The sequence below is a fragment of the Meleagris gallopavo genome, chromosome 2, assembly GCF_000146605.3.
Source record: "Meleagris gallopavo isolate NT-WF06-2002-E0010 breed Aviagen turkey brand Nicholas breeding stock chromosome 2, Turkey_5.1, whole genome shotgun sequence".
NCBI classification, from domain to species: Eukaryota; Metazoa; Chordata; class Aves; order Galliformes; family Phasianidae; genus Meleagris; species Meleagris gallopavo.
The window spans coordinates 17,685,140-17,695,764 of NC_015012.2; the positions used below are offsets into that span (position 1 = coordinate 17,685,140).

Consider the following 10,625-nt stretch of genomic DNA (forward strand, 5'->3'; position numbering starts at 1 on the left):
CTCTCCTGTGCTGGTCATACTTCAAATCAGACTGGCTAGCAGTAAAATAAGGCACTTACAGTCTACAACTGTCCAGTTCAAGTGGCTTACCTGATAAGATGCTCACATTAAAATAGGAATTAATTTGAATCCATTCATTTCCTACCATCTTTCTACCATCCAACAACTGACGTGAATTTGGAAAGCCTTTCTACCCTTTCTCCAAAATTATCTCAGAGTAAAAACTTAACTCCACAGTTAAGTTACTCATATGGTGACTGTACTACCTGTCAACATATTCTTCTAACTCCCAATTTACTTACTGCTTTCCTCTGTTGAAGTCCCACTGAGCCAGTCTTGGAAATATCTTCAATTAAATCAAGATAATACTAGGAAAACAGATGATGTACTATTGATACTTCTTTTTATCATTACTAGTTTTAGTCCAGTAGTCAACTGCTGTATTTGGTTTAGCTTCCTTGGGTTAATAGTTATTAACTACTGAACTATTAACTATACGAAGGGAAATAGAACAAAAAGATGCATACGAGCCTAGTTTGCATCTTCTTTGCTGCTGCAGAAGTCCTGACACCACCAGTTTGAAAATAATTCCATTTAAGTAAAATATTATACACTACTGGAAATGTATTTAATGAGAAATAGCGAAAAAGCTGACAGCAACACCAAAGCACGAAGTTCCCCAAAAGGTCACACAATCAACCAACAAAACACAAACACACAAACAACAACAGAACACGTATCCTGTAATACTTCAAAAATATTTTGATTTTCATACGAAAATCACCACGTTTCTCATCAGAGAGGCAAGAATAGCTTTGCTAGAAAGGACCTTTAAATGCTGGTTATTTCATCAGTTTATTTTCTTTGCACGGGTTGAGTTATCAGATTTCTGTCAGCCTGCTCACAACCACCACAATAAGCCATACATTCTCCAATAACAATGCCCTGCATCAACTAATCCCAGCGCCTTTATTAGATCAACTCAAATTGCTCACACTGACTTTCTGCAGATAAGATTTCTCTGCGCTATGCAGTAGATGGAGCAAGAGTTGCATTATGAAGCGCTCTCATACATTTTCTTTGTTCGTGTGCATCATCTGTCCATCGCTGGAAGAAAGATCTCTAAAAAGCAGCCAGCCTTGTTTGTTTCATACCAAATTCAGAGATGAAGATTTGAAAAGCTGTTACCCACACGCATGCATGGCACAGACTGCTCAGGGACGGTATTATTAATATTTTCTGTATACATCTCATTGTGTGAAATGACTACAATTGTTGCTCCTTCTGGAGCCCGACCTTAAGGAGAAAATGCTATTGTAACTCTTCACTAAACAACATCTTTTTCCTGATTCTTTTTTTGCAGCTGCCAGTACACGGTCCCTGCTATGATAACTGCAAAGGCAAGAAAATCTGACTCTTGTTGGAAGAAATTTACTAAATAAAAGCCAGAATGCTTTAAAGAATTCTATTACCTTCAATCGATAATATTATCTGGAATAGAGATGAATAAATACATTACACATACAATCCATTTGTGGGAAACTCCAATATCCTTTGTAAAAGCTCAATGTAGCATTTAACAGAGTAAGGTAATTTCCATGGTAAAACTCAGACTCATCTTAATTGTGCAAGATTCTCTGAATTTCTGAGCTATGCTTGTGCTTATTTTAAGTAATGACAGCAACATCTAAGAATTAGATACTTACATACAACTGCAGCCGAGCAGGCACTCTCAGAAGGAATTTCAGATATTTACTGTTTAAGCACAAGTAACTTACACTGCTGCTGTGCATACTGTGCTATTTCCTACACTCAGCTCCCCCAGCTCTGCAGTTCTATCACAATAAATTCCTCATGTGTTACTGGAGATCGCGAAATAACCCTCTACAGAGAGTATTATAAAATCGTGCATCCCTTCTGACTAATCATAACACAATTTTGGTTACTTTCAGATGACATCTGAGAGAAGAAAGCACAGTAATGTCACTGGGGGTTGGGGAGGAGGAAGGAAACGCAGAGTGGGGACAGTCAAGTCTGCAACTGGCAAATAATTTAAGTGGTAACAATCCTCTCTGCTTGTAACTCCAAAAAGAATCCCCAGAACAAACCAACTCCCCTCAGCCCACCCAGAGCAAAGCATTCTTTCACTCCCTTTAACTGGACAATTCAGACCATTCCTATACTAACACGCACCCTGGGATCCAACCAAGAGGATATTACATGAAGGATAAACAGGAGATACAACTACGTAGCTTTAGTAAAGCTTTGTATTGATTTGGGTTATCTCATGAGCAAAGCTGGAAGTGGTCCCAGAAAGGGTGAGAAGCATAAGGAAGTTGGCAGTGGCTACGCAAACCCAAGTACAAAAGCACTTTAGTAAGCAAAATGTGGGAAAAACAAAGGGGGAGGGGAGGAAGGTGATAAAATAGGAAATTACAGGTAGTAAGTGTCCGGCAACTTAACGAATGTGGGTTAACAGAATCTCAGACAGATGGATACTGGGAAGTGTGTAAGAAAGCTGTTGTGGTAGCAGGTTTGAGATTATCACTAGGTTGAAAATGAACCTGACCAAGTACATAGGTAATAACCATTAAGATTAAGGTTGCAGTCAAGAGGCCTTTTCCAAAAAAGGTGGCTGCTTGAAGACAAGCAAAAAACCATTTTCCTTACTTTTATTTCTATTTTTTCCCAAGTATTTGCATAAGATGGAAAAGATGAGATCCACCAGCAGTGCAGGAAGGCGGGCAGGAGGCAAGCCTCCTCCGGGCTGAAAATAGCAGCAGCTCGGGGTGACTCAGGCTGCCTCACCTCGAGGTGTGTGCCTTGCTGCACCAGCAGACAGGCTGGGCCCTCCCCTGGTAGCCAGAGCAGAGGCACTGCAGGTTTTACCACAAGGTGAGCCTGGGGCACAGCCCAGCCAGCCAGCCCTGCTGGAGCCTGCTCCATCCAGAAGCTCGGCTATTTTTTCCAACCACATCCATCTAATAGAAGATAGCACGTAACAACTTTGTCTAATTTTGTCTCCGCTTGAGATTTTAAAGTTATCATGCACTGCTATTGCTTTATAATATAAAAACAATTAGACTCTGTCACCGGTATTATTTCCATTACTCGCTCTTGCCAAAGAGTGCCATGGGCTATCCAGCAGCTCTGTGCATCCATTGGGCTGTGCCATCATGGATGCACTACAGCAGCACTTTCCATCAGGGGTGAAAAGTACAGTTGCTCTGTGCAATCCACGCTATCCACGTCACAGCTGCATTTGCTTAAAATACAGCGTTGTTGAATCTATTAACATTTATCATATTCTGGATATCATCTTCTGCTCTGATTAGCTTGTCTTATTTGCTACTTTTGTGAATTCCACGGGCTCCATGTTTAAACATAAAACAGGATTGCTGTTCTACTTACTGCTGACCCACCTTAGAGTCACATCAAACAAGGCAGACACTGCTCTACAGTTAAGATGATGTTTCAATATAATAGGGCCATGCCTATCCATCTTCCCTAAGACTGACCAGACGTAGCCAGCCTTTAGCTGAACACTACAAAAGACAGAATAATTTAAAGAATGTTTTACTGCTCATTTTTTGAAAGTGCTTCTTGATTAGGTACACATCTTGGAAATGAAAACAAAGAAACTGACTAAGGCTTACTGTAATCAGAAGTCCTCTTTCTGAGGACTGGAGAACAGTAGGGTCCGAGAAGACCTGGTAGCAGCGTTCCAGTACCTGAAGGGACCCAAAGGAAAGCTGGGGGGGGACTTTTATAATAGCAAACAGAGACAGGACGAGGGGAAATGGCTTCAAACTGTAAGAGGATAGATTTAGACTAGATGTTAGGAAGACATTCTTTACTGTGAGGGTGGTGAGATACAGGCACAGGTTGCCTCTCCCTGGAGGAATTCAAGGCCAGGCTGGATGGGGCTGTGAGCAATCCGGTCTAGAGGGAGGTGTCCCTGCCTATAGCAGGGGGTTGGAACAAGATGGTGTTAAAGGTCCCTTCCAACACAAACCATTCTGTGATTCCATATTCTTCCAGGCAGTGCTAAGAAACATGCAGACATGAAAAAAGAGCCTTTTTTTTTCCCCCCACAACACACTGGATTATTCTATTATGAACATAGGTTTCTATAACAATTTGCACTACTATAAGATGCCCCAAATTTGAAACAGTTTGTACACAAAGAGCCAGGAGCCACAAGTATTATTAAGCACTTACATCTTTAGCAGCTCAGCAGGAGCCTTTACAGAGTCATTTTCATCATAGCAGCACTATGTTAAAAAGGCAGTGAAGTGCAGGCACTTCTCACTGCTTCACCCACAGTCTACACCTGAAATATCCCACAAGTATAGGAACGGCAGGAGAACAGAAGCAAATAACTCCTGCTGGATCCAAATACAAAAAAACAGAATAAGGAAAATTCAAAGGCACACAGACAACACATTAATTCTAGCAGAACAGCAAGCCTGCTTTCCATAATGATTTACAAGAACCTAAAAGTGGCAGTCCCAACCAAACGGAGAATTGTAGAATAGCATAGCAATCTTACTTTCTACACAGACACACCAAAAGCCTATGCTTCCAGATTTTACATCAGGACACCATCGATTGAGCATTACAGTCTAAGCCATGGCACTGCTCCATGGGCTCATCCACTTCATTGCTTGAAAGGTTAATTGCAGCCCAGCTGAATGCAACTGTGCAGATGCCTTACTGCAAACAGGAACATATGGCTTTCAGGATAAGTTGGTGTTCTTAGTTAAAGCATGTTCAGTTACTACTTGGGTAAAGTAAGATCAAACTAGATCATTTGAGCCACTTGGAATTTTTAACCTCAGCTTTGCTAGGATGCCCATCAAAATTCCATCGAGCTGCATCATTACTACTGAATGTTAAACTGCCTCAGATTTCAGTTGTGCTATATTCATTACACTGAAGGATATGAATGTTTCAATGGAACTCTCCTGCTTGCTTAGTTGTTTTCAAGAAATATTCAACGGGAGATCATTTGTTCTTAGCATACCACTACCTAGAGGAGAGCGAATGTTCAAGAACGAAGACCCAAAAGAATTACTAAGTCATAAAAAGGAAAAAAAATGGTGATTCTGAAATTCCAGAAAGATAAAAAACAAACAAAACACAAAAAGCAAGCATTGTGCTTCCAACAACAACAAAATAATAGATCATGTCACGGCCACAACACAAATAAGCGAAGTTTGAAACACACCATTGTCTGCAGCAAATTAGATGTAATACACTTAATCCAGAGGGCAGCACGGGGCATAAACATACATGTATATGAACAACAACCAAAAAAAAGGGAAAAGAAGAAAAGGGAAACAAAAGTTGAAGCTAAAAAAAGATAATATCTGAGCACCATGGATAAAAATGCTAGCTCTGCAATGTTAACACTTGAAGAGTTCACTCCAGCTGTTAGCAGGGCAGTTTCTAGCAATCTGTTTCAGGGCTTTATTTGCACCACAGACTTTGAGGTCCATATTAACAGTAAGACCATCTCTGTCCTGATTATACAGCAGTTCCTCAACGAATCTGCACGGAACTTTGAAGTGCTCTTAAAAGCAGTAAGAGCTCAAGGATAGGTCTCCACTAAATTCTGAGAACAAGAAAATAACTCTGCACGTGAAAATACAAATTGCTGACCAAAAACATAGTTTTAGAGAAATCCCACTATTTGCACTAAAAATAAAAATGAAATATTACTTTGCTTAGTGTTGGAGCTGTTGATAGCAGAAATCAACAGGAGTTCCCTCTGCTGAAGAGCAGCAACTGTCACGGCAGTAGCTTACCACAGTGACGGTGCAAACATTCATTTCCAATCATAATCAGGTACCATGGAAAAAAACAAACCCTACCTTTACAGAAGACTGAGACATTCTAAATGCAGAGTTAGAAAACAAAAAGCCATACTAACACAAACAGCAATTCTGCAGGCTCAGGACAGGATGATGTAGAGATCCCCCACCCGATGCTGGCTGCAACTTAATCTCATTGTTCTCATCACGCATTTAAATCCACTGATCACATATAGTTTTCAGAACAGCAGCCACAAACAATCTAATGCTACGTGTACCTATGAACCTCCAGAAACCCACAAAGTGTGAAATGACACAAGCAGTACAATCAAACCACATTAACTCTTTCTAAACTCTGGCAACTTGGGTTCCTTTACGACACCTAGAAAAAACAGTGAAGCATGAAGCTAGATAGCATGCTCATTTGCTCTAAAATATTTCTCTTTACAGAAAGGGGAAAGAAAAAGAAATGAAATGTGCATCGCCCGTCCCACCTGTGATTCACCCGGAAGGGTAAATCCAAACTGTTAATGCATTTCATAATAAAATCATAATAAAATGGACCTTGCTCTCTTGTTTTCCCCACAGCTTAGGAGCTTGCTCAAGACTTGAGCCAAAATCTAAAAAAAAAATAAAAAAATCTGCACAAAGGAAACAGAAACATTCAGACTGGGGGAACGTGCCCCGTTTTCACCATTCGAACAAACACAGCCTAATGGAGTTCTTATGATCAAGGAAACTCATCGTACACAGAAAAAAAATACAGGCATTCTCCAGTTTGCGAAAGCCCTTCTCTTGTGGATAAGAAAGATACAGCTGTACTCTTGAACCCACAAGGCCTGGAAAGTAGGCCATCCTTCTGCTTAAGGCACTGAAAGAAAGAATTCTTGTCAGATACTTTCTCCCACGCCCCCTCTGTCCAAATCAAAGCCATGTGTTCTTATTGTGCAAAAGCAAATCCAGGCAAAGAAAAAAAAAAGGAAATAAATTAAACACGGTATAATTATTATTATCCGGACCTTATCACTCCATCCCATCCTCTCCACTCTTGCCCTATTCAACCAGCTTCCCTCAGAAATGCAGCTGCCCCCTAGGCTCTGCTATCAGACAGCACCCTTCGCCACATCTGCTTTTGTTACCACCTGAGACATCCTCTTCCCTGTGAAGCCTCAGCTGGGGTGTGCAGGTTGCTGCAATTACCTGCACGACGATGCAGATCTCATCACCTCATCTCACCATACTACCCTGCTCCAAGACTCCCCTCTGTCATGACATCGAATAACATTCACTAGCAGTGGCTAGGTAAGCCAAAAGACAGACAGTTCCTATGTTCGTCCTCGGCCAGCACCACCATCCAGCACTCCTGCCTTGGTTGTTGCTTCTTCTGCAGCCAACACGCAATCGTGGCACAGAACAGTGCCTTAAACCTTTTCAGAGGAGGATGCCACAGCACAGCCACAGCACTATCTTTGAAAGATCAAATGACTTTCACTATCAAATTCAGCAAAACTCTTATGCCAAAGCAGGAGACATTTATGTCAGAAGAAGCAACCTACAGCATTCCCTGACCACTTGTAACACTGGAACAAGTGGCATAGAGCCCACTGCCACATCTCCATGTGTCTTTTCTTATACAGAACTCTCAAAACACACTGAACAGAATATATTACCAACACATTTCTTTTCTTTTGCTTTAGTTCAAGACAACCCCAAACTTAATCACTGTACGGTACAATAGAAAGGGGAAAACACAAAAGCTCCTCTTTCCTCAATTAATCCCAACTCAATGCAAACAAAAGAGCTGCAAGCTCACAGACTCAGATTCCCATCCCTCTCCTCCTGCAGCCTCAGCAGAGATGGGAAGCTCCGTTCACCCAAACTAACCCCAACTGCAACTGTCTGAATGCAGACACACTACCTACAGCAGCCTACACAGCGCTACCAAGAGCAAGCTGCAAATAGCTACATATACAAAATCAAAACAGAAGAACATTTATTTTCAATGTTACTATTACCCCTCACTTTAAACAAAACAAAAAGCTGATAATAGGCATAAAAATAATCTTTACTGTGCTGCCTCCCCCCATCAACTTCCCTCAACTTTCCCAACTGACCATTCAATAAGAAAAATGACAACTGTATTTTGTTTCTTTAAACATAATTTTGGTGAAAGAGAAATAGAATTTCCAGTGAAAAACACTTAGAGACATATGCATTAGAAAAATTAAAATATTGCACTGGGAGATAAAAGGGAGAACAGGAAGAGGGAAAAAATGGGTGTGAGTTTATATAGCACAGCCCTATCAGTTACACACATACTGACTGTTCCACAACGACCGTTCCCCTCCACCTGTTGTTTGCCCACTGTCATCAGCCCTCTTACCTTTCACTCCATCTTGCTGATAAGAGCTTATCAGCTAATCTGCTGCACGACCCTATTCCGTCTGGACTACCTTCTGAGGGCACTGTGGCATACAAGGCACAAACAATTGTGGAAACCTGCACAGTTTTCACACATCCAGCCAGGAGCTCCCATGAATCTTCAAGGCGTGTATATTTTTATGACAAGTGCTATATCTGATTTTGTTTTTCTAATGTCAGAACACATGCTTGCATACTCACTAAGAAAAGGGTACACTGGAAATATATACACAAATACATACATTTTTTTCTCTAAAAGGACATTGCTGGCAGCTGCCAAGGGAGCAGGGGTGGCAGTGGTCGGGTAGGTCCCGATGACTTCATGTAACGAACTCACGCCATGTGCAGAGCACAGCTGGACGTGTCCGTAGGTTTGTACTCAGAGCCATCAATCAGCTCTCTCCGGGATGCAGAGCTACAATCTGTCCCTTGAGAGCTGCACAATGGAGCAACACTTCTGAGAGGCAGCCGTGGCGGAGGGAAAGGAAGATCACTGTTAACTGCATGTCTTCTGAGAGCTTCACTAATAGAAGTGCTTGGGAATTGAAAATATGCACTACAAAGAGGGATTTAGTTCACCAGGCCAAAAACACTCACACTGCTCTTTGGCTCCTGCTTTCCCAGCCCTCCCTTTCTAATAACTTCTCCCTTTACTTGCAAGGTCTCACCACCCAGTTACCACTGCTTACTAGCCAACCTTCGTGCATCCAGACAGCACAAATGCTTTGCCAGTCCATTAGTGCTTATTAGTAGGAGGAAGCACATTAAGAGTAAATTAAGCGTCTCACCTCACCCTGACAGAGTCCATTTTAAACCAAGGGATTTTGCTGCTCTGAAGCCACCAGCAGGCCAGCTCCTTCACCCCACATTCCTCACTTTAGCTCTGAGGCGGGGGAGTCCAGCAACACCCAAAGGGCTTCCCTGGATCCCTGCTCCAGAACCCCACTCACAACAGCACCAGAACTACTTGGGGCAGATTTGGGAACTCACTGCTGAACAGCCCTTTACTGTTCATCTGACTAGAGGATTATATTCATTAGTAATAGGTTACAGACTTATACCAAGATTTGCAGTAGCAAGTGTGCAATTCTGAAGACTTTGATATTCTGTACAAACCAAATTTTATAAGCCTAATGCCCTCTCTGAAAGAAGAGAATATATCCTTACCTATATCTAGCTGTCAAAACAGACCATTCAAAATTAGCATATTTTCTAAATGAACTACTAACACATGAAGTTCTCATTTCACAGAAGTTGATGATGTTTGAAAATATTTCCATTTGCCTTGTGTAAATGCACTTTGCAAATCTTATGTACTGTACTCCTGGGTTTATGCATAAATATTTCTTATCTCCTTCTGTCATCCACCCCTCCTCTACATTCCTATATACATTTGAAATAGAAACTCATAAGTAACACATATCACTCAAATTGGGATCTTGTCATTTAATTAAATCTAAACACTCTTCATCTCAAGGACTTGCATGCTTCAATTCTGACACCAACAGAGGAGAGGCAGTCCATGAACAAATAATGAGGACGGGCCAAGTGCATCTACTTGCTTTAAGTTTCAACTACGCTGATGTTGCTTGTCAATTAAATTTTCACTTAGCAACTGAGATTAAAGCCTTTAGTTCTTTAACTACATTATCATATTTCTGCTACCTTCACCCACTAAAGCCTCTTCATATAATTCAATAACCCATCAAGCAGACACAGCTTCTTTGCCTCGTACAGGCAAGGCCTAATGCTGACCATAACCCCCAAACACCTTCTCCTCTTCTAACCTACCTCACCATCTCCCTTCGTTTCCTACTGATGGCCTTCCACCCAACAAGAAAATGGGTAGAACCACATGTGAGACATTTCATAGGAGCGCTCCCGCACCTTCACCTTCCCAAAGGCAACCAATGATATCGAGTCCACGTTCCAAACATAACTCTTCTAATCTTGGTTCTCTCACCTTCACACTTCCCATGCTGCGCCCACTTAAGCAATTCCCACCAGCGGAAAGGGCCAGACAAAGTCCAGGCCTTTAGAATTGGTTGGGTACTCTGCCTACCATGACAAGAGATGTGTTATTTTCCACGGGAAGGTCATGACAATGGAGAACAACACGACGCTTCAACTGCATCGAGTCCGGGTGGAGCAGAGGAAGAGCGCAAAGATGTTTGAGCAGAACACAAAGGAAGATCCAAACAATCAACTCGGGACATACGGAGGCCGAGAACACAGACAAAACACAAAGCAAACCAGAGGAAGGAATATAGCAACAGGAAAGCAGGAGCCCATCTCCAAGGTGCAGACCAAACAAAGAGCAGTACGGCCGGCAGGCAGCCTAACAAGCACGCAGCGCCGGAGGAGCCCGCAAGCCGCGGGCAGGCCGGG

The 10,625-nt window shown here is 42.0% G+C and overlaps 1 protein-coding gene across 7 annotated transcripts in view; it reads right to left on the reverse strand.

Moving 5' to 3' along the window:
* Positions 1 to 10,504, reverse strand: part of MARK1 (microtubule affinity regulating kinase 1) — a 54,947-nt gene extending 44,443 nt beyond the window's left edge. For 2 of the 7 annotated variants that reach the window (XM_010706682.3, XM_010706681.3), the window contains exon 1: positions 10,300 to 10,501. In XM_010706682.3, coding sequence (XP_010704984.1) covers positions 10,300 to 10,371 — 72 coding nt within the window. In that variant the 5' untranslated portion in view covers positions 10,372 to 10,501. Of the gene's footprint in view, positions 1 to 10,299 lie in introns of all 7 variants that reach the window. The other 5 variants (XM_010706686.3, XM_010706688.3, XM_010706687.3 and 2 more) reach the window with 5 other exon arrangements.
* Positions 10,505 to 10,625: the final 121 nt, after the last annotated feature.